General features: G+C 36.5%; 7 protein-coding genes across 13 annotated transcripts in view; 2 read left to right on the top strand and 5 right to left on the bottom strand.

The window, feature by feature from the left end:
* LOC107264225 (solute carrier organic anion transporter family member 3A1) overlaps positions 1–7,944 on the bottom strand; it is a 48,325-nt gene extending 40,381 nt beyond the window's left edge. Inside the window, exons 1-2 of one of the 2 annotated variants that reach the window (XM_015732246.2) lie at positions 7,241–7,944; positions 4,536–4,570 (exon numbers count right to left, since the gene is read on the bottom strand). The gene's annotated coding sequence lies outside the window, so the exon portion shown is untranslated. The remainder of the gene's footprint in view (positions 1–4,535; positions 4,571–7,240) is intronic. The other variant, XM_015732247.2, reaches the window with a different exon arrangement.
* Positions 7,945–9,164: 1,220 nt separating this feature from the next.
* LOC107263909 (splicing factor 3B subunit 6-like protein) lies at positions 9,165–10,142 on the bottom strand. The gene is made up of 3 exons (XM_015731585.2): positions 9,951–10,142; positions 9,696–9,814; positions 9,165–9,592 (listed from the first exon to the last, which is right to left on the bottom strand). The coding sequence occupies exons 1-3, from the start codon at positions 9,981–9,983 to the stop codon at positions 9,367–9,369; spliced, it is 378 nt and encodes a 125-aa protein (XP_015587071.1). The 5' UTR covers positions 9,984–10,142; the 3' UTR covers positions 9,165–9,366.
* Positions 10,143–10,850: 708 nt separating this feature from the next.
* On the bottom strand, positions 10,851–18,410 carry LOC107264323 (probable elongation factor 1-delta). 6 transcript variants are annotated; one of them, XM_015732465.2, is made up of 10 exons: positions 18,317–18,335; positions 18,116–18,205; positions 15,851–15,981; positions 14,255–14,701; positions 13,283–13,381; positions 12,909–13,002; positions 12,269–12,453; positions 11,818–11,887; positions 11,623–11,748; positions 10,851–11,542 (listed from the first exon to the last, which is right to left on the bottom strand). In XM_015732465.2, exons 3-10 carry the CDS (start codon positions 15,941–15,943, stop codon positions 11,388–11,390), a joined length of 1,269 nt encoding a protein of 422 aa, XP_015587951.1. In that variant the 5' UTR covers positions 15,944–15,981; positions 18,116–18,205; positions 18,317–18,335; the 3' UTR covers positions 10,851–11,387. The 6 variants fall into 6 exon arrangements, with proteins under 6 accessions (XP_015587951.1, XP_015587955.1, XP_015587952.1 ...); XM_015732469.2 differs by having other exon boundaries at positions 14,255–14,548; XM_015732466.2 differs by lacking the exon at positions 18,317–18,335 and having other exon boundaries at positions 18,059–18,205.
* A 188-nt stretch (positions 18,411–18,598) lies between these two features.
* Positions 18,599–19,943, top strand: LOC107264326 (chromatin accessibility complex protein 1). Its single transcript, XM_015732472.2, has 2 exons — positions 18,599–18,824; positions 18,969–19,943. Exons 1-2 carry the CDS (start codon positions 18,690–18,692, stop codon positions 19,368–19,370), a joined length of 537 nt encoding a protein of 178 aa, XP_015587958.1. The 5' UTR covers positions 18,599–18,689; the 3' UTR covers positions 19,371–19,943.
* On the bottom strand, positions 19,496–21,082 carry LOC112493596 (transmembrane protein 199). Its single transcript, XM_025081355.1, has 2 exons — positions 20,579–21,082; positions 19,496–20,488 (listed from the first exon to the last, which is right to left on the bottom strand). Exons 1-2 carry the CDS (start codon positions 20,994–20,996, stop codon positions 20,238–20,240), a joined length of 669 nt encoding a protein of 222 aa, XP_024937123.1. The 5' UTR covers positions 20,997–21,082; the 3' UTR covers positions 19,496–20,237.
* LOC107264325 (biogenesis of lysosome-related organelles complex 1 subunit 5) lies at positions 21,083–22,102 on the bottom strand. Its single transcript, XM_015732471.2, has 4 exons — positions 22,014–22,102; positions 21,819–21,901; positions 21,423–21,611; positions 21,083–21,338 (listed from the first exon to the last, which is right to left on the bottom strand). Exons 1-4 carry the CDS (start codon positions 22,030–22,032, stop codon positions 21,171–21,173), a joined length of 459 nt encoding a protein of 152 aa, XP_015587957.1. The 5' UTR covers positions 22,033–22,102; the 3' UTR covers positions 21,083–21,170.
* Positions 22,103–22,502: 400 nt separating this feature from the next.
* Positions 22,503–23,535, top strand: LOC107264251. Its single transcript, XM_015732309.2, has 4 exons — positions 22,503–22,661; positions 22,737–22,881; positions 23,007–23,078; positions 23,188–23,535. Exons 1-4 carry the CDS (start codon positions 22,606–22,608, stop codon positions 23,317–23,319), a joined length of 405 nt encoding a protein of 134 aa, XP_015587795.1. The 5' UTR covers positions 22,503–22,605; the 3' UTR covers positions 23,320–23,535.
* The last annotated feature ends 90 nt before the right edge of the window (positions 23,536–23,625 follow it).

Raw genomic sequence — 23,625 nt, 5'->3', positions numbered from 1 at the left:
GTATGAATCACAAATAAATCAGGTATATAATTGTAATTCAATCCACAGACTGGCACAGATACGCCAGCATTAGAATTCTAAGCGCAGAGGCATTGGATTATACGTATGTATGTATACAAGTGTATATATAGCATATGTAGAATAATATCTAGTCAGAGGTTAATATCTATATACGTGTACAGAAACGAGGATGATATAAGTTTATAACGTGAAAAAAATTTTTTTTTTTCCAAGAACAAACTTCAAGCATAGCTCCAAGTGGAAGTTGATAGTGGCAAGTGAAAAGGAATGCCGTATTTCATATAGGAGGTCAGAGGCTGCGTAGATGTAAAAAACCTATGGTCGTACGCTATAGATGAAGGAAAGCTCTGTATATGTATATATCGCTTACGTACAGCAGGGTATAGTCAGATGTAAAACCAAAGGTGCTCTCAGAACTGTATGTAGCGGCTAGAATCTAGAAGGTTAACAAAATCAATACTGGTGGGTGGCAGAGCTGGTTGCTGTGCTAGGGGCTAGGTCGGCCGCTGACCTTTATCCAGGCCAACTGCATCATCCCCATTTCCACACGCTGCACGCGGGGAGGTCGTCTATTTTCACGGCGAGAGTTCAGCTCTATGCAGAAATGATAACGATCGGTACGAGTGGTGAAAGATATTTTTTTCGAAAAAAATTATTCGACAACCAAAAAGGATCTGGTGGGAAATTCAAAATTTGTTAAATATTCATAATTCGATTTGATTTTATTTTTAGATAATTAATTCGATTCATTTTTTGTATCTTTATATCGCACTCGAGTCAATATCGAGACTCGGGAATTACGACGATTTGAATTTTCCCGCCAGAACTCACAAAAGCTTCCAGCGCGGATCCATCGTACACGCAAGGTTTAAATGGTCGTTGAGCTAGTTAAAAAGTTCTCTGCTGACACGCGGTGTATCGGTATGCGAAGATCACCGATGACACGTGTCACTGCGTCCATTGGTACTTATCTTTCAAGATCCTTTAGCAGCCTCTTGTGAGAATTGAGAGCATTAATCTTACGTCGCGTGCACGGCGGATACCGCGTTTCTAAGAACGTGCCTCGTTCGAAATGTCGACAATTTCATCGTATGAATTTCATCGTTTATATCTATATATACTGTATATTATTGTATATATATATTTGTAGCGTTACATCGTTCGTAGATGACCCAGCACAATTTTTCTCTACTACCAACATTCACTACTTAGGATCATTTCTAAATCTTTACAAGCTCATAGACTCTCTCCCTCCTTTCACCATTACGTTTGACACGTGCACGAGATATAAGTAGAATCTCAATTCTATACAGAATTAGAACACGTGGCTACTAAGAAGCTGACCTTTTCAGAGCGATTCAGTTATAAATAAAAAAAAAATGTGAAAGTTGTCATAAAATCATAATCCAGATGCTATATTGTCTATTATCAATATTATTTTACATCCACGCTATAGATAATTTCATATTCTGAGATCTAATCAATCCATACGAAAATTTACAGCGAAAATCGGATACGATCTTGGTATAGGGTGTCGTCCCAGTGTATAAACTGTAGTAAATGTCTGAAGACACGTGTCAAGCTGCATGCAAGGCGCATAGGTCGAAAAAGGAAATAGATTAATAACAAGAGTGAAAAGGGTTTATAATTGTCTAAACTATTTTGTGACCCCGTTTAACCTATGAGAGTGAATAGAAAAATGAAAGTCCTCGATCAGAGGGGACGGAAAAAAAAAACAAAATAGGCCTATACGGGCGCTATGAGTTGTATTCGTAAATAAGGAACTACCGTCTAGACCTCAAGCCCTAAATTTCTTATCTAAAACCCCATACTAAGTCGGCCTCCCGTCTAAAGTGACCCGAAGGGTCTCGGTCTACCCTGGCAACGTTGCCAGCTTTTACGCAGCTCTACCAAACCCCATCAACTTAACTTGACAATTGTCCCACCCATACACAGCGTATGTAATATATACAAAATTTACTATGAGGATGTTCCAAAATATAATTATTGTTGTTTTAATCTAGTTATTATTGCTTTTAATATTGTTCATTTACGAAAGTAAAAATATACTATACATATATATATACTATGATGTTGTGGTGACTTGGTTATGTATACTATATTCGTCATTATTTCTGGACAGTTTTAATAGGATTATTCGTACCGGTAGTATACGGTATAATTATAATTAGTGAACTACGGTAATTAGTAGAAATTTACTCACGTACTGCATGTCTTTTTCACTGTGTATCTATTTTTAGAAAGGACGCGCTTACCGCCATTGTGCAATCTTTTTACATACGTGAATCATATGCCTGATAAATACACGCATTGATGCTTTTTATTTGTAATCATTTTTTGCCTGTCGAATTTTCAATGGACGACGCTTTTTCTATTGCGATTCATCGTGGAACGTTAACGATATTTTTATTTGAATTTCAATCAGCCAATTCTCGTCCCGCCACGACGCTCGCGTATTTATGAAATATCACGTGATTCGCGACGTCCTGCTCCTTGTAACGACGGGCTCGACTCGTTTCGTCAGGATGTAGGACGAATTGCGTAAGTAGCACTCTTGATTGAGAATTTCATGAGCCACCATTTTGAACGATCGATTTTGTCGATTTAAACGCAATCGAATGCCCGCGTGTCTGAGGACTGACAAGAATCGTTAACATCTCTGAGAATTGTATACGTCACGTCGTTTGAATGAAATTTAAATAACCCGCCCTTTCTAGTTCTACATACCGAACATTCGGTTACAGCGAGGGCTGTCACTTTTGACAGCTTCAATAACTGCCTGACACATTTGTCTTCATCATTAAACTCGTTTCTTTTCATTTGATTCATTACCACCGAGTTAGAACGTTTATTAATCCACATTATTAATGTACATATCAGCCTCCATCTTCTTCACAAGCTAATTACCCAGAATGCCCCTGCCTTCGGATCCACGAGAAAGTCAATAACAAGAAAGAAACTGTCGTCGGCCAAAGATTAAAAAGACACTACAGCCACAACGTGCGACACTAGCGCCACGCTGTAATAAAAATAGAAGCGTCGAAACATCAGCGAGGAAAGCGTCACCGACTTCATTTACATATGCATTTCGCGTTTTAAATCGTCGATCGCGCCAATGGAATATGAATTGACCAACTACAAGGAAGTAGCCGTTTCATAAGAATGCCAATAAACGGTACCACTTTGGCGAAACAAAAACGATGAAAATACGAGGATCAAAAGTAAAGAAAAAATAACAATCAGTCTCAGAAACCATACTGGCCGACGGGAAACGCCCCTTAAATTCACGAGACGTCCATGATCGATCACATATTCCGCAGGTACTGTTAACCTAAAAAAAATGCTGGCGGCAGAAAAGGAAGAGCCACGATTCTCCCTGAGAAAATAATTTGTAACGTGAACAGAACGTGTATTACCGAGGTGATTTCGTTCTTCGTAACGTTCCTACCGACTTCGCTCCTTTTTTTAAATTTTCTTTCTTTTTACTGTTCTTTCACTCTTACCTTCTGACACCGCAGCCGTCCACCCTCGATCTACCCCGCCTCGTCCCGCCGTCGTGAAGCCTCTTTTATCTCTTGTATTTTTCATAAAGCCAAGCTTTCATCTTCGAATGAGATCTCTCGAAGTGACTTGCATTATGCGCCCGACAATGGACGAGACGGAGTTACAAGTTACCCAGTACCGATAAGTGGTTCCTTCGTACATATTACAATGGCCGTGTAGAGCAGCATATAGATATACTACGCGTATACTTATATACAGGGTATTTCAAGGGTGAACAACAAAAAGTAAAGAAGAAGAAACTCGTTACGAAATATCTTATTCAAGTGATACGTCTTGTATTGCCATTTCATTTTCTACCTTTTTCGCTATCTCATTTCCTTCCTTTAGAAATAAAGAATCACATCCTGATCGATTTGCGAACTCTTGCCTGGACAATCCTGAATTTTCTATTGTCCAATAGGATCGTCGGACAACGATAGTTCCGAAAGATCCCGACAGTGGCTCTGTCTGCTAGTAAAAGTAAAGCTCGTAGTCGTAGATCGACGACAGCGTTTATCTGAATCCATACAGAGACCACATCCGCTCCACATGATGATGTGGAAGTCCATAGCAGTGGTTCTCATTAGTGAAAATGAAAGTGCGACAAAGTCATACATTTTGAGGTTAATTATGAGAAGCGTAAAGAAAAAAAAAATTACGTCTACTAATTACGAGATATGAGAAAATTGGTAAAACGTCACCTCGTGCTCGGATGATGTAATCAACGTACGAGGGAACATTAGATGATTAGGTTTTTAAAAGGAGTCATTAATTAGCTGTAATTAATCCACAAGGCTCACCTATTGTATTAATGCAAGGCTCATACGTCTCGAGTGAAAATTTCTCAGCGAGTCGAACGAGTGAAATAAGAGTGTTAAAGAAATAGATAAGAAAGACAAAGAGAATGATAAATATAAACAGAACTCCAGTAAATGCATTGAAGGACTTACTTGATCGGTCATTCTGTAAGACGAATGCGCACCGTCTGTAATTAAATGCAGATGTCTTAATGAGCGGCAAATATTTACACAATCCTGAGGCCGAACATTGTATTACAGAGTCAGTAACCTCGCTAGTGAATTTGCAGTGAATATAAAACTGCCAAAGAATAAAGGGATGCCAGTGTCGTAAAACGCTCTTGAAAAAGTTCCCAGCATCTGCTAACGACGTTCGAGTAGCGCAAGATGTCTTGTAAAAGTTCTGAATAATTGACAAGTTCCTTATATATAAATATATTTCTATAATTAATTCTGTATATTTCAACTGTCTAAATAAAACCACTTCGTGACAGCACTCCAGTTGATAATCTTATACAGATATGTCACACCCCGTCATACCGCTGGTACACGTTATAAAAATATTACAAATAAATATTTTTGTCAGCTATAGCTAGTAAAACCCTGAAGAAATAATTTTTATGATACACTTGAGAGCCCCTGAGGTATTACAAGCAATAACAACGTCATTGTGATAGAATGTTCATTATACCCTTATAATAATAGGCAGGAATATACGTGTGTATAGCTCATGCATGCTAATAGGAATCATTACTGAAAATCATTTCTTTACAGGCATACGGCCGATGATCATCAGCTACCATAATCATTGTGAGGAGACTCGTAATATTCTTGTGTCGTTGCTACAAAGTTTTATTGCTTTGTGAAATGACGAACATCATATTAGAGTTAGGAGTCATCCAGGATCATGACTTGATCATTGAGTGATCAAGTTGTGTGTGCTTGCTTGGACTAGATGATTAGCTGGGTATTGACTATTGGTGACTTTTCTCTTTGGTTAGCATCCCTTGATGACAGTTCATCCACTGTATTGGGTGTAGCCATTGAAATTAAGAAGTAAGAGAGGTCCCGGAAGCGTACTGGTACCAGTGGCGTAATTGACCATCGTCCACCTTCATCCTCTTCGACAAAGAACTCAGTGGAATTGTCTGGGGGAAGTTAGCGCGTTCGTAGTATCACTTAGTAACGAGCTCCCATAAGTGTATACCGTGTGTACGCAATATTATCAACTTGCGTTAAAGGTCAACGGCGAGCCCTGAACTGAAGTGTTTTGAATAAACAGATACAAGCATGTTAAGTAAATGGAGAATAAAATAAAAATAAAAGTGAACCGTATAGAGTGTACACGTACACAGTGAACTTCCGGTACGTAGCGATAGCTGAGACAACCGGATGTGAGCGTTGAGTATAGTGGAGCGTTGAGTATAGGCTGAGGATTCTTGAGAAAAGGATAAAATGGAACCTTAAACAGGGAAACGATGAAAGTTACTAGCAAAACCAGTCCCTCGGAAGCTACGTTTCTCGATCTAGAATTGTTTGTATCCTCTTTTTAAAATCTTTTCTTTCTTTTCGCTCTTCTTTCCTCCTTTTCTTTAAAGTGGCCATGACGTGCTACTATAAACGTTACGCTCTTACGTTCTTCCTGTTCCGATCCGGTTTCTCTTGGACACACCTGCCCTATCGTAAAAGGAGCCTTGGTAGACTGGATATATAATTGTCAGTTGATCCATCCATAGGTAGAGTGGGATTTTCGCAACGCACGTATCGCGATAATCACTGGGAGCACCAATCAGAGTGTATTTATTTCAAGATTCACGAGCCTCTACGATACGATGGGAAGTAATTGGTTAAGAAGCAGGTATACGTCCCTTCGAGGCCTTACAATTTTCTTTTAATTATCATTCCACCTCGTGAGCTTCAGATTCGAATCATCTCTAGTGTAAAATTCGCCGGAACCTCTTGTGCTCTTCGATTGCCGACGTTCGCGAAAGCCAATTGGTACGCCTGAAAATTATGGAGACGTTTGAATTTTTGAATATGCGCAGCGGTTGATGCGCATTGGAATTCTTCAGGAAGGAATGAATAAACCGTGACAGTCGTGTATGTACATGTATAACGAGCCCTAATTTTTATATTCTCATTTAAAGACAACTCATTATGTAAACACTTTGAAAATTAATCAATCAAGAACTATTACATCAAATTGTATACCTATATGTTGTGAGTATAGTAGACTCGAGGACTAAATAGCTGGGCAACTGTTGTTAAACATCAGAAGCAACAGTGACCAAGGCCACAGTCACATCATCAAGCTCGTATAAGACATAAAGTTAGTATTAAAGAAAGGCACAAGCTGGTAGGTAGCCCTGCGACATATTTATCCAGACGGTAGACAAACATACTCTACCACTCTACAGTTATACCCTTGAACGTCTATAGTTTCCACGCACCGATTAGTCTCACGACCACGAATGACCACCCTATAACCAGATACCTACTACTACATGATTGTACGTCTGGCAGACATTTCGTGGAAGTCCGTATAGTATCAATGATGATTCTTAGAATATTCATTACGATACTGCTTAATCTATATACGTCAGACGTATCGACTGTCTGCGTATTTAAATGCGACCTTAGGTCCTTTGAATATCACTAGGATAAATTCTTTCTTTTCATCACCTCGAGATTAATGCATACATCACAATTGTAACTGATAATCTCCGGTATATAAAATTAATGAATAGAAACATCCCCCTGCACTTGAAATCTTTATTGTGACATTAACGGAATACCGATAGCCTACATGTTCAATAAAAAGTTATAAGGTAAAGAGATTGAAGTGGCAAGCAACCCACCTCGATAATATCAGCATGGATCTCGTCACAACACTATCATCCCCTATCAGTATGACTTGACACCCACGCTTATTCACTGTCCGTTATTAAAAGTCTCCTCCTGGGAGGCGGCTGGGTCTTCAGCAGACGACATATCCTTTCCTTGATATTTTCAGTCTCATCGGCAATGTGTCTTTCTCGACCAATTGGAACGGGTATATGTCCGTTAGGCTGCCAATGGGATCGTCTGATTGCGACGTGTAGAGTCAAGGCGGCCGAGGTCGCAATAGTCAGCGCCACGAGTAGCCAAGACGTGAGGTAGTCTGTACAGTCTACCGCGGACTCGTAAACAACACGGAAGAATCTTAACGCCAAGCGTACCAACGCTGTGAATGTTCCACCGGCAGCATGGCCGTCACCGCAGCACTCATATGACATTTGAGTCAACCTTAATATAAGACCACCTTCCGAACACCTGATGAGATCTGGCGCTTGTTTCCTGACGTGTCTCTAGACGCTCAAAACGAGCGACGTAAGTCGCGCCGATATCACACAAACGTCGATCCAACCCCTTTGGCGTCACGACGCACTCAACTGCCGCGCAGTTTTCCCTTTCGACTGAAATCGAATGTCGTACTCGGGCTGTAGTTGTGCCTTTGCGCGGCTGCGTATATACCTTGAGTAGGTTGCATGTGGACTGCGAGTAGGGGGTGGCGGATGCACATGTGATTGTCGCTGCGACCGATTCCCGCCAATCCGTTCGAATCGCCGGATTTAAGAGTCGCCATGTGCATTCGCTATTGTTAGACATCCGCGTGAATATGTTTTTGTGGACACACTTCTTTTTTTGTCCTTTTATTGCACTTACAGTCCTAGTGCAGATTCGAGTAAGATGTCGGTATTTGTCAAATGCAATGTGCTGCTACAGGTGCATTAGTCGCAGCCATTGCCTTTGGATAAATTCCATAAATAAACCTCCACTACTAGGAGGTTCTAAATCCTATTGGCGCGGAATGTAACTTGGTAATGTGACTGTACTGTTTTATTATATTCTCAGGCGTATCAGTAACCAAGGGCTAGATTATTTCACTTGGGCACAGGATATAATTATTACTATGTAAGATGTTCAATCTATTTTTTTTGCATGGTAAATTTTTAGCGTATGTATATGCACTGGGTGTCTCGCAGTCTCGATATATGCAGCAGCCTTATAGCATTGATCCCAGGTCTCCGAGAGCAGAGGAATGCCACTCCGCGAGCGACTGTGAAAGTCGTATTAATTACAGCCTTTTAATGCGTCGACATTTTTTCGTGTCGCTTTTTCTGTCTCTTTCTCTCTCTCTTGCTGTCTCATCTTTTCATGAGAGGAGCAAGAGCCGATCGCGTTCCATACAAAAATACTCTCCTGTTCGGTACCTACTGTGTATGCATTATATGTATGCATATATATAGTTGCTTGGGGCAACTGCCGAGAGAAGACGAAATCAAAGCCAGTAAATTTGATTCGTCGGTCATTGCAGTATTTCACAACGGCGAGCAACTTACAAATTCAATGGGCTGTTAAGAATGGTTTGAAGTTGTGTCACTTTGCACACACCGCGGTGGGTCTTTAATATGAATCGAGAAAGTTGAAATAGGATGGTTTAATTGTATCGTTGATACTGATTCTTTTTAGACAGGAAGTACCGAGTTTGGTATACGATAAGCGGTTTAAAAGGAAATTGAACGTTTATATGGGACTTTATTTCATTTGAATAACTGAATCTTACGAGGGAAAATATCGATATTATGTTGGTCGAAATTTATATTCATATTTGTGCTGTATACGAATGGGCATTACTTAAGTTATATGGGAATAATATTTTTTTAATATCATTGGAAATTGTCATGTCTTTAACCCAATTGCATGTTTTATTTGAAAGGGAGGATACGATAAAAATCTATATTTAGAATCTTATGTACAAATTTATTCAGCCATGTATTATTATATTGCTAACAATTATAATTATTTTTACAAACTTACTGTAATGTCCGATATCATAGTTTGTCATTAAGATTATTTTGTATCATGTTCATCAATTTAGATTCATTAGCTTTATGAGAACAAAACTTTCAGTTTCACTTTTGTAAACAATTTCTGTTGTTTCTCATTTTTTTTCCTCGTTTAAATTATATTTTGTTTTAAGTTTATCAATTTCTTCCATCTTCTTGTCAACATCCACACGTTTGAATGCCTTATTACTTTGATAATATAATACAACTAAGTAACGATTGCAAACATTAAAACCACTCAAGTGGTCACAAGCATTCTTTGCATCAAATATGTCTTCGTATACGACGAATGCTGTACCTCTGGTTTCTGCAGTATTTCCTCTAAAATCATATGGTAAATAAGTAAATAATTCTTTGGAGCATAAAATGAAAAAATAATCAGAACGCAATATGCATCTTATAATATTCAAGTCTTGTTACTTACACTCGGATTTGCCTAATGGCACCGTACTTTCCAAAAATATCGTACATTTCTTCAGCTGTGATTTTGTATGGTAGATTCCTTATGTATAATACCCTATTTACTTCAGGTGGTAGCCTTACCTAAAACATGATATAAATTAATAAAGAAAAATGTATATATCTGAAATTTGTAGGTTATGTCAAGCTCTGTGGTTGTTTTTATAAAACTAAACACATTTATCAAAATATGACAATTCAATTGTTTGTGGTAACTTACATTAGCTCTACGCTGCAACATTGCCATAGTCATTTTGATAAATCAGATTTTTTAACACTTTTGGAATGTAAATATAATACCGTAAAACAGTTCCGTCTGATTCCGTCCTATAGAAACGACGCTAGAAACAAGATTCAGAGATGAGTGGGAAGATGCACAACGCTCCGGTTTTAGGAGATACCAAAAGCATGGTGCTAAATCGTAGCGGCGAGTCCGAGAGTAGGATTTCGTGATCGTCCCCTCTGTCGATGTTACAGATTTCGCGTAGCCGCGCAGGTCATGATCATCGTTCCAGCCGATATTGCAGTCAGTGAAAATGAATGGATTGCTCGGTGGTGGGGAAAATTTAGCCGCAATCCATTCGTTTTCCCTGACTCGATACCAAAAGCATGGCGCTAAATCGTAGCGGCGAGTCCGGGAGTAGGATTTCGTGATCGTCCCCTCTGTCGATGTTACAGATTTCGCGTAGCCGCGCAGGTCATGATCATCGTTCCAGCCGATATTGCAGTCAGGGAAAACGAATGGATTGCGGCTAAATTTTCCCCACCACCGAGCAATCCATTCATTTTCACTGACTGCAATATCGGCTGGAACGATGATCATGACCCGCGCGGCTACGCGAAATCTGTAACATCGACAGAGGGGACGATCACGAAATCCTACTCCCGGACTCGCCGCTACGATTTAGCGCCATGCTTTTGGTATCGCCTAAAGCGGGAGCGTTGTGCATCTGCCCACTCATCTCTGCAAAACTCTCTAATACCCATTGGAGCTACTACTCGTTAGATGACGCCACTATGACCAAGCGGTATATTCAAATTTCATGGTTCAACTATGTTTTTGGAAAGATACAAATAAATCGCGACATACTTACAAATACAACTATGAAAATTTAGTCAGTTTTGGATCAAAAGAATTTTTATTTGACAACAATAATAATCATAGGAGACAAAGTTGATAGCCGAGTTCATTTCTTATGCGAATTCCACATCTAAAAATAGTGTACAAATATGCTCATATTTCATAAGTTGGTATAGAAGCACAATCAATATTTAATTTTTATGAATTATAGTATAGTTACGTCGAGTGTACTGTCTTTTATATTATATATGTTCCTGTCATTCCTACACGTTCGATTGATTAGAAATAATGTTGCAATTTACTATATTTCACTTCCACTTCTATATTCCAAGTACATATTCTGAAAGCGTCTAGGCTTCTGCATAAATTTGAAAATGATATAATTTTGCAAATTTAGTCAGAGAGGCATTCCCACCTCCTTTATAATTTGGAGAAAGTACATAAATTTGACGCACGTGACATTTATGGTGTACTATGATGAATATTACTAATGGAATGAAGATAATGGCACTGTAAGACCATTCTTAAATTGCAGCTAAAATTGTTGTTGTAAACTTTTGCTTGACATAGAAAATTTTAAACTTTGTTAAACGCAGCAATATCGACGCTCTGAACGAAATCTTCCAATTCCTGTATTTTCTCGGTGAGCCAATCCACTGATATCTTCTCGTCCTCCACAACACAGGAAATTTGAAGCTTGTGAATGCCAAATGCAAGTGGCACCAATTTGGCTGGAAAAAAAAAACAAGAGTGCAAAAACACGAATAGTCCAACGTTATTTTATTTATCATAACATTTCGGAATAGTTTACCAGCACCCCATAGAAGTCCATCAGCCTCAATTTTCCGTACTTCCGTTTCCAAGAGTTTCATATCGGTCTCATCATCCCATGGCTTGACGTCCAAGATAATATTTGACTTGGCGATCAAAGCAGGTTCTACGAAAAAAGCAAAATAATGCAATTAAGAAAATTAAAATTTCTACCATTAAACTCAAATTAACTCACTCTTGGATTTTTTAGCAGCATACGCGGCAATGCGCTCCTCACGAATTTTAGCTGCTTCGGCGTCTTCGCCCTAACAAGTGAATGAAAACAAGATCGATAATGTGGATGAATGACAAATAATATTAATAAAATAAAAAATGCAAAACGATTGTGTCCAAGTTAAAAGTGTACGTGAAACTCGACGAAAAGTGTCGATTGAAAACCATGTAAACGAATGATGATTTTGAGTAGAGTTCTTGGGAATATCTGGTGTAGAGTGGATAGAGAAGTTACTGGTAATACATTTTTCTTACTCCTGACACTTATAAAACTATAATGAATTATGAACTTTGACTCGTGACGCGACATTTGTCTGCTACATTGAAATCACAATACTCAAGTAGCATATAAGACATGAAGTACTATCTTGTTATTTGTAGTTTGCAGCCCTCGTTAGTTTCTTCCCACTTGCCTCTGAGTCTGAACCAAAAAGATCAACGTCATCGTCAGCGTCCTTGGCCTGGGGTTTGGTTGCCGATGCAGCAGGATTTGGTGGACAAACCGCAACTACAGGTGCGGATGGCAAAGCCGTTTTTTCCTCAAGAGTTACCACACGTCCACCCAATTGTTCCACAAGGATCTTTAATTCCTGATACACTGTTCAAAGATATTTATAGAGAAGAGGTAAGAAAAGAGAAATAAAAATTATATATTACATTATTCTAAAATAAGTGCATAAGAGTATTTGATACAGCATGCGTAAAGAATATAAATTTATATAAAATTTTTTAATACAATCTTTACCCCTCTCATTGCAAGGGACAAGATACCTCTCGCAGCTTTTTCTACCAACTTTCAATTTTTCTTCTCCCACTTTAGGCCATGAAAAGTAATTTTGGCTCCGCACTCAAAGAATTAAAGAACAAGGTTTTCCTCACTACTTTTCTTTATAAAACAACAGATCTCTCTGTCTCGCGCACAAGAGAGTTTGTAATTAAACAAATTAATTGTACATCAATTATTGATACTTAAATTAGCTACTTTATCTAGCAGATTTGACTGCACGTGCATCGTTACCATTTCACGAACAAGCTCATCATCAATGTACGTACTATTCCTGAGGTCCTGATTCTCCTTTTCAAGGGCGGAAACACGTGACATGACCTCCTGGTTGGAACCTCCAGCAAGAGCAGCGATACCATCCATCTGAAAAATGCATTCGTTAAAGGACGTTAATTAAAGGTAAAAAAAAAGGGTCAATCGCAATTGTTCTTCTTTTCTAGTTAATTTATATAACGAAGTGTGCGTTTGAACTTTTAGTGAATAATGTGGTAAAGTCTTCAATTTGGAATTTTATAAAGCCCAGTCGCGTGCCAAGAAAGAAATTAGGCAGGTGATAGTCAATTGTAATAAAATTATATTATTAGCAAGAAAATGTTGTGATTTTATACTATGTTTAAGGGTGAGCAAGGAGTACAGTACTCACACACTGTAAAGACTGTTTAATGTGTTGACGTGCCTTGGCGACCTCGTTGGCTAAACTTCCACTGGCGGGTAAGATTGGGCAAGTGGACTGTTGGGTTCCCTGCATCCACCGACATTAAAGGTCAACTCACACCAGGCTGATTATTGCATACAATCCAATGCACTACCTCCATCAAGGCACAACGTATAGCAATAGAGGCATCAGATGTATTTTAAAAAAAAGAATTTAGTATCTAACAATTCAATAGTTCAATTACTATTTTGTATGCGCAAATAATTTTGCACCTTGGACATGTAAAATTGTCCTGAGTGGAGATAGGCATTGGAACTGCGGTAGAAAGATTTTTTTTCTTTCAATGGCAAGCCCCATTTCATAAAACCATGGGCATGCTAAAAGTAAATCTCTTGAGTGTAGTTTGTGATTATTTGTAATACTATACAAGTTTTAATATGATAATTCGAAATTCTTAAAAACAATTTGTTTTACAGACATTAAGGTCGAACATGCATTGTAATATGTTGTTAATAAGTAAGATCCCGTCCGGTCCAACTCTAATTACGATTCTCATGCGTTTTTACATTTTTCACAGACAAAAAATAATCGAGACACATTTAAAGGTTTGAGGATAATGAAAGACACGTCTAATCAGTTGTCGTTACCGTTAAGGGATGAAGGAAATTTTTGAGTAATACAAAGGACCCAATTTTTTGGGGGGAAATTTATAAAACATCAACTGCACACTATCCATTTAGAACTTATAAAACGTAAATTGATAAATGTATAGAATATTTCCGAAAATTGCATAGTTCTATATAAATTCGAAATTAATCTGCTAAAGGGAGAAAAAAACAGCAACACAAATACACTCGACGTAAAATGTGCAACATTAAAATCATTTAAAAAATGCCAAAAAGAGGAAAATAAAAAATTTCAAGCTAATTGCACATCGCCCTCAACGAAATCGAGGTGTACCTGCTGATTCGTTATTGGGAGTTGCTCTATTTGCTTTATCGTATTATTCTTTTCCTCTTCCTGCTTTCTGTGCTTCTTGTCCGCCTTATTCTTTTTCTCCTTCACCTCCTTCGGCTTATATTTCTCAGTCGCGTTTCCACTCGTTATCACCTCCTTGTCTTTAACATCTACTTGATTATCAATTTTCACAGCCGTATCAGTCTGTTTCGCTACGTGTTCCTCCACCTTCTTGGCCGCCTTAGCACTTTTGCCATGACACTTGGAGTGCTTAGCACTGCCTTGTGATCCGTTGTCCTGAACCAGCGATTTGTTCTCTTTAGGCTTTTTGGACTTTAATGGGAGATTGGAATTTGTTGGATCTCGAGGATTAGCAGCCACAATGTCGTTACAATTAGGCGAGGATCGTTCCGTTATGATATCAGACACCACCTTGCAACAAGTCCCAAGCTACGAAAACATTAAAGTCCCAACGCGAAGAACGCAATAATCGCAAAGCCTTAAGGCATTAAAAGGGGAACCGTAGTGAACCACAGGAAAAATTTCGTTTATAATATTAGCCTTGCCACGGAAAATTACTAGCGAACAGACTACTACAAAAGGCCAAGAAAATCTGCAGGTTGACAGCTTCATGTATTCTCGCCCAAAAATCTTTTTATCGACTTCAAATTAACTTCTAGCAGTGATATAGTCTGTTGTACCTCTACAAACCTGTCAGTATTAATATTTATTTATATTTTATTTTCTAGAGAATTATATTAAAAAATGCGCTTCAAAGCGATTTGACATTTCGTCGAAAGGCTTTGATTTTATTAAATACAGTTACATACTTTCCTCGCTTCGAGCCTTTTTCCATGTAAATCACGAACACGTAGAAAAAGCACTACAGTTCCCCCTTATTTCGATACTGTTTCAATTTAAAATAACAGATAGGTATAAACAAATATTTATAAACGATACGAATTAGGTTCTATGACATATGACGTGTGTATAATGTAATGTGATATGACGAAAATTGTATGAATCGAGTAGTATTCTCCTATCACCGTAATGAAATCCCGCGGAAATGAAAAATGAGGTTTTTGTATATTTCTAAGAATACATTAGACCAACCACCAGATATTCCCTGAAGCAAGCGTTAGAGATTTAATATCATTAATCATTAGTCGTGTGAGACAAGAGATCAAATAAGGCAAATGTTCAATAGTGTGGATGCTGGGTCCCAATGGGAGCAAGAAAAACTTCCAAAACTCATGTTCCTAAATATAGTAGAAATATTTGCGATTTTTTTTCAAGAAAAAATTTCAACCTTGGTAGTAAGTTGGGCATTACAGATATTCAAACTGGATATTTATATTTATTGAGGATTCAAATACTAAAGGCATTTATTTTTAGGAACATTTTTCATGGACAGTTTTGAATCAGGATTTTCATCATCAATTCTCCATTGGAGAAACCACAAAAGACATCGGGGAGATACTTGTAAAGAAGATTGTATACTCTGTGTCTAAAATGACACACAGGGATCGTATCTCTTTATCAATATCTTCTCGGTGCACAAGACGGTAAGAGCGATTGGATTTATGAATTCTTTTTTACCTTGGCGAGACGCTCAAAGTGAAGACGTTCGGCTTTGTCATAGGATGGCTTGTCCAGCCAGATTTTTTCTTGAGCCAATGCTGTCGCTGCCATGTTTTAAATGGTTTATTTTTGAAGTGAATGCTAAAATGCTGGAACAAGATAGAGACTAAGAAAGAGTTTTATGCACACTGTACGTTATAATGTATGTTTGGCCTTCCCAATATAGAACACAGCATGCAAAATCATATTGCATTGATTAAATTTATTTTTCATAAAATATATAAAAGTATAACAATATAATTATAATTATATTCTATTATATGATATATTGAATTCCATTATTATTAATAATAATTATTGTTAATCTTCCTGATCGCTAAAATGTTTTGATTTGAAAGAATTCAGGTCAGATCTTTCCTGTAAAGATTTGCTCAACACATATTCTTTCTTATCATCTTTTTTTTGTTCAGACTCTTTTGCTATCTCGCGCAAAAGATGATACATTTCTAGTCGTTGTTCTTTTTTGCATACACAAGGATATACTTCGTCCGGTTTAAAGTATTTCAAGAAAGCAACTAGCTCTTCGTATGACGCGTGCGTGGAATAACATACGTTAAGAGTATTGTCTCTAGTTTGATCCCATTGCCAAATTCTTGATAAATCTTTTCCTTTCCATATCATTGCTGACGGTACGACTGTCATAATATTTTCTATCTTAACGTCAGAGCATGGACGACATTTTAAAACATTACGGTCCGATTTGTTCATACACGCGTGGATCGGAGTAGTCATTGTCTCATTTGTGACATATCTTGAAAATTTGTCCATTTTTAAATAAATTTCATACAGAAAATCTTTGACATGAATTTTCTTTCCTAGTTTTTCAGCTATTTTTTCAAAAATAAATTCAGCACCATAATTTGCTGAGCATTCAAGAACCACAACATTCCTTGAGTTCTCGTCAAGCCAATCTTGAAGAACAGAACATATTTGAAAGGCACATTCTTTTCTATTTGGAAAATATTTAAAATCCAAATTTAAAAATGTTGTATCCAAATAGATTTTATGCAACTTTTTAGGAACATATTGTAAATCATGTAGAGGTTTTAGGTTACGAAAGTCGTTTGGACAAATTCTAAAATCTCCAGTATAAAGTATCACTTGATCATTCTTTTCGAAAAGGAACATAACTGATCCAGGGCAATGTCCTGATGGTATACTAGTTACTTTAACAAACTCTGCATTATTACTATCCTTGTAACTTACTATAACAGGATCACATATTTGAAGACTTTGAATTACATTTATCCCTTTTACATCAAGGAACTGTGATTCTAATATAGTTTTACTGATAGGACTACAATATAGAAATAAACCACGATCCTGTAACATATTCCAAAACGAATAACACAACCCTCTCGTGTGATCAGAATGACAATGACTAAGAAAAAATACAGAAGATTCTTTGTTCTTGTTATTGAAACGATCCACTGAGATCCCTGGTATCTCTTCAATGAAGCCAAGGAATGTTGACATTCTGATGCCCAATATTTAGGTCCTGTAATACAGAAACCAAGCATCAACTATGCCCCTAACTATACGCATTAAAAAGAAGTTTATCAAGATTTATATTGTTTTGATCCAACTTCCAAAGTGATAGTCATATATCAATAAGCAGTACACTATCACACGGAACTAGCTTGTGCCCAATTTAAATACCAAATTTCATTTCAAACTCTACAGGTAAAAATCTGCATAGTATATAGTGTAACCCAAGAATAAAGGTTTTGCGAAATGGTTGTCTTGTATATTCAATTAACTCCAAAACAATATTTGCTTTAATCAAATTACAACAGACATTTCTTGCAATTCAAACTCAAAAAAATTTGACGTAAGCAATTGCGTGAACAGCTGTCTGGCAATTTAAAACGTAGAGCAAAGATTATAGGTTAGGTTGTACATTAGAATAATAAAGTATATAGTACTTTGTAATATTAATAGCATTGCTTAACGACACCTAAAGAAATACGTTCTTATACTTTATAAGAATATTTTATCATTTTCACAAAAACGTTGTTAGTGAAAATCGACCATGTGCCGCATCGATCCGTCGGCTTTACACGTTGAAAATTTAAATTACCGTCAAGTGCGAAACACTCACAAAACCACATATTAACTGTAGTTTTATATGCATTTCAGTTTCTACGATAAGTGCAATATAAATACCTCCGTTAAACTCCAATTTCACAAAACTTGTTCAGATAAATCCGATAAATGTTATACCTTCTTTAAGAACTGGAAATCAAACAGCGCCGAATTTACTGTTCACCCACCAAATCAGTCCAAACGAAGAGAGGAGATGGTTCTTGGTGGCTGCAAAGATACGAACTATTGAGTCAAGACAATAATGCAATCGTCTAAATCTATAGCAATTATAAATTGCCACATAATTGATAATTATGAACTTTTATTTTTAAAACAGACCCACGTTATTTTAGCCAGTCAGTAGTAAATGTTAATTATTTAGAATACATAAGAGTAAACCGGATGCCTATTTGTATGCGCAGTACCATTGATTTTATGTAACAATAGAGCTGAAGTCGTTTTCTGTTTAGAGTAATATAAATGAATCCAAATTGGATAACTTTCGTGCATGCTGTAGTCACATAATTTTTTTTACTTTAAAATACAGCCCGACAATGCATTTAAATCTTGTATAAATGAAGCGGAATGAAGCAAAAACGTGATAAAATTCTAAAGGAAGTGAGACACCAGAACCAGGGTAGCTTTAAAATGAGCGGCAAAAGAGCATCAATTGCTCCAAATCTTGCGTCCGAGCAGAAGTGGATTTAAAAGCATGGCGTCCGAAGGATCGCTTGGCAAGATGAAGGAATTACGTTTACCAATATCAAGAGTAAAAACTATTATGAAAAGTGCTCCATATGTCGAAACGATTGGTCAGGATGGCTTATTCTTGGTGGCAAAAGCTACGGTATGATAATTACATAACTTTTATACTACTATTTACGATTGACATGCCCTATGTGATGTCTCCTCCGTGGCCATGTTTACGATGTACGCGCCAAATTCAAACAAAGTGTTGACGCACAAATACATTGTTTTTTTTTATTTATAGGAACTGTTTATTCATTACTTATCGAAGGAAGCACACGAACACGCAAATAAAGGCAATGCACTTGATTATAAGGACCTGGCAGAAGTAGCGGAGACAAATGAGACCCTTGATTTTTTAAGACCAATAATGCCTAGAAAAATTACAGTTAGACATTTCAAACAAATGATGGCGGCTAAGAATTCGCCAAACAGTAGCTCATCTGAAAGTTCATCCGATTCGGATATTGACAGTCAGTCCGATAGTGAGTCATCGCAAGACAGTGAGGATGAAAAAATGGAAAATGGAAATTCCTCTGGAAGTGAACTGGAGAATGATGAAACCAAGGAGAACGGCAAGCATGAATCAAGTGGTAAGAGCGAATCCGGCTGTAAAAGTGACAGTGAAGATGAGAATAAAGGATAAAAATCCCATGTGTAATTTTATATTATATTTATACTAAAGATATCCTTAGACTGATTTCAATATGTTAAATATGTATAATACTTGTCAAGTATAGTACGTGCTATTTAATCATTCCCAAATGAGAATAATCTTGAAATGTACAAATTTATTGAGCAACCACTTTGTTTCAGTGGTTTTGTACAAAACTGGCAAATTGCATTAATTCAAATATTTACAATCCTCGAATGGATTCATAATGTTATATTCTTGGTTCATATCACAATTGTTTATGTACAAGGACAATTATATGTGGAATAAGACGATGCAGTTTTCTAAAAAGACATTCCATAGTACATATTGAGAATCATTTGTAATGATATTTAAAGTCTTCAAAAAATTATGTATATGTCCATTAACATATTTTACTAAAACGTAGAATCTCATGACAAAATATAAAGGATATTGAGTTTGTACTTAATAGCTTAGCTATATCTAGTTACAATAGATGAACAATCATGATGATTTCATGTTAATTTATTTAATATATTATACACGTACATAGCAGTATAATAAAGAAATGCATTGTTTGAAAAATTATACTCGAATTACTTATTTTAACCTGTTACTAAATTTGCAGTTAGATGCTTCCTCCAATAAATATGGTTTTAACAATACAGTGCAATTGTTTGGTTTAAAATTCTGTGATTAACTTTATAACATTGAAAGAATCAATTTAAATTTTATATATCTTATAAGTATGGCAGTAGCTGTAATATCTGCATAGTCTAAATATAGTTTTTCTTATTTGCAGTCACAACTATTATAAGTAGAAGCAACGACACTTATGTGCAACCACATATAAAATGTGTTACATATTAAATAATAAAATTACTCTTGATGCATCTTTTTGTATACTGGTTTTGGTATTTCTTCATAGAAATCTTCATTCAATTTCTTTGCGAGGAAATAAATTTCAGCTAGTGCTACAATTAGTGCACAAATGATTCCCAATAATAATCTGAATCCAAAATCTAGGTTTCCTACTATCAGTTCAATACCAATAAAGCCAAAAGCGAAACTTGCGAGGACGGAGAAGACAAATTGCGCAACTGCTATGAGCTGTTTGTTCATTTCCTTCACTGTAATAATAAATAAATAAGGTTCATAATAATTTTAAGGTGCTGATGATAATTTGTTATTTGAAAATCAATGTAAAACTTTCATCTTACTCTGATAAGCAATCGTATCTTCTGGCAGTTGTCTCCGTACAGGATCTACGCCTTTCGTCATTGCATTGTATTCTCGCGCATTCTGCTGCGCCGTCAGCCTCTGAATCCTCGCCTCTAATTCGGGATTCCTCGGCGTTACTTTTGGCATCGGTAAATCAATGTCAGCACCTTCCAAAAGATCATGCAAGTAGACTTTTATATCGGAAGACTTTCGATATTCCTCAAGATACTCATTAAGCCATTTAATATCTTTCAATTTTAGCACAACATTAGCGCGCTGTTTTTTCGTTGAATGTTTTAAGGATGATACACCCTCTGGAGCACTTTCCACATTTGTCACTTGTTTCAAAATGAAATCTATCAACTTTGATGTAGGTTTTATACCAATGGTTGGATCATCAATGGGTTCCACAGGCATTTTTATAAATTTGATAAGAAAGGAATGTTTAATTAATCGTATCAGTAAGATTATTGGAATAGGTATGTACTAGAGGACTTAATGGATCGCACTGTAAATTAGAGAAATGTATTTAACACACGAGTAAAGTGACCACAAATAAACTTAAATGATCAAGGAACAATTTATGATACTTCAGGGGACAATCTGCAATTTTTTCTCCAAATCAGCATAAAATTCTTTAAGCTCTTCTTCCTTTTCCTGAAAGGTTTGATCAACTTTTACACATTTGTCGCTTATATCATTAATAAACTTTTCCCATTCTGCTTTACGTAGCTCTCTCTTCACTTGCAACTTGCTTTCCTGTAAAAGATTTCATATTCGATTCATTGATACCAATCATCTGAAAAAGTATAAACTTTAATGCAAACAATATTAAAAACATACAGTATCAAATTCCTCTCCCCTTTGAAGTACACGTTCGCACATACTAAGAGCAACATCGGTGTTAGCTTTGAGACTAGGCAAATGACAATCCCCAAGTTGTTCGCTTCGATCCAATTGACTTTGTCCAAGTTCTGTAGAATACTCAAGAATCTTAAAGAGACGTTCTACCTCCCTATCGCCCCTTTTTTCCTAAAACAAAATACAACACAATTTACCACTTCTTCCAAACACAACAGGTTATAATTCATAACATATTAGAGAATGTATTAGCTCTAAACGATACAGTATCATATAAGCACAAAATTTATATTATAATTAAAAAGTTAACAAAACCTAATAAAATTATTGGTAAATGTATGCATTGATAATGGTTAACAATAGATTTATTTAATGCACCTGAAATTCTCGTACGAAATATATTATTTCCCCTTGGACGAATGGCCGGTGATCGAAAAGTCTGCTCCAAATTTCACCGATATCTACGAATCAGAGACGAGGATATCGTAAGGAAACAAGACACAGAATGTTAATAAAATATCATGGTCTAGATGAAAATGTTTATAGTGATAAGTCATCACATGATTGTCCCACCTTTTGCGATAGACGCCATTTTAACACGTTCATGTTCTCTCAATAAGATTGCGTTTCAATATATTATAATGAAGCGACCTGCTAGCCTATAGAAAGGGATAACGATATAACGATGCAATTTAATAACTCTATATTTCTATTTATGATAAACATGATCATTTATGCATAATATGATGAAAAAATATCAATTTGTTAAAACCAATTTGGATACACTGTCTGTACCTTAAGGGCATTATGTTTCACTTGTTGTATAATAAAGAAAACGTCTTGTTCCAAACAGCATATCTTTTACGTTTCCAATATACATTTTTCGAGAGATTATTAATTGCATTATAGTAGATTATAGTTGAATCTATATTTAAAAGTTAGTTTAAAAGATTCTTATGTTACACAACGACGAGTATGCGATCATATTTAAGAAAATTCGATTCTTCAGAAGACACCTCATAGCAATCCGATCCCTATTGACCATTACCTGTTATCATGAAGTCTCACAGTATATATACGTATTCGCCCAGGCTGGCAGCTACAATAATTCTCAGCAACGTCGTTCAGTTTATATCAATTTAATCAAAGAACTTGTATTTTAAAAATGGATCAAGCATTAAAGAATTTCGTGCTCCTTTGCTCGCTCCTACCGTTGACACTGTAAGAATAATATTAGAAATTGGTAATTTTTCTAATTCTACATCTTATTTGTGATTTTTGTGTATTATTTATTAGAGGAGGCGATGTCCCAGTAGGTGGTTGCAGTTGTGCTGTACTTGATGTAGAAAGTTTGGATCCGATAATTGAGCAAACATTGCAGTATAACATAACTTGTGACCAGGAAGGTGCAGAAAAATGTCAGCAGCTCTGCATGGCACTGGTGAAGTATAAAATATTATTAAAAATTGAAAAAGCATTGTGCTGCCGATAAATTAAATCAATCTTAGACTTTATGCTCAGTGAGATGACATAATTTAAAATTAGAAAATACATTTGTTACTGCAGGCACAAGGCGCCAAGGAAAAAGCGCCGGCTATGATTTGCGAAAAACTCAACAAACATGTGGATAACTTGAAGGTATTGCTTCATATATCTTCTATTAAATGACTATATATTTTGAACTTCATTCTTCCTTTCCTTATAGCTGTATTTATCTATTTTCAACAGAGTTTTCTGTTAAACGTAGGTCGCCGTATACACCAAATCGTGTGACGCAACTTCTTGGATGTTCACCGGGCTGAAAAGTCCGGAGCCAATCTGTTGTCACAATGGAAAACCAGCTGTCTGTAACTCTATGCTATCTATTATTGAAGAATAATGTAATCTTCTATACGGGTTTCACTGAAACGCAATGAACTCATTTATTTTGCAATATAATATTTTGGGAGGCGGTAACCAGGACTTCACTGCCATAGCGTTATATATTCATTTTAAGAATAATTGACATTATTTGCTTATTGTATGACGATCAGGCTACGAAACTGGATTTCCAAATATGTATTAATGTGTTACTAAAAAAAAGTGTGTGTAATAATCTTTGTTAATCTTCTTCAGTTATCATTTTCCTTTGAAAGTAAGGTCAGTCAGTAACGTAGATCCCAACATAGGCGAATCAGTCGGTAAA

Source organism: Cephus cinctus, unplaced genomic scaffold (genome assembly GCF_000341935.2).
Source record: "Cephus cinctus unplaced genomic scaffold, Ccin1 Ccin1_scaffold0168, whole genome shotgun sequence".
Taxonomy (NCBI): domain Eukaryota; kingdom Metazoa; phylum Arthropoda; class Insecta; order Hymenoptera; family Cephidae; genus Cephus; species Cephus cinctus.
The sequence above is the reverse complement of the archived record's forward strand: the minus strand, read 5'-3'. Positions and strand labels throughout refer to the sequence as shown.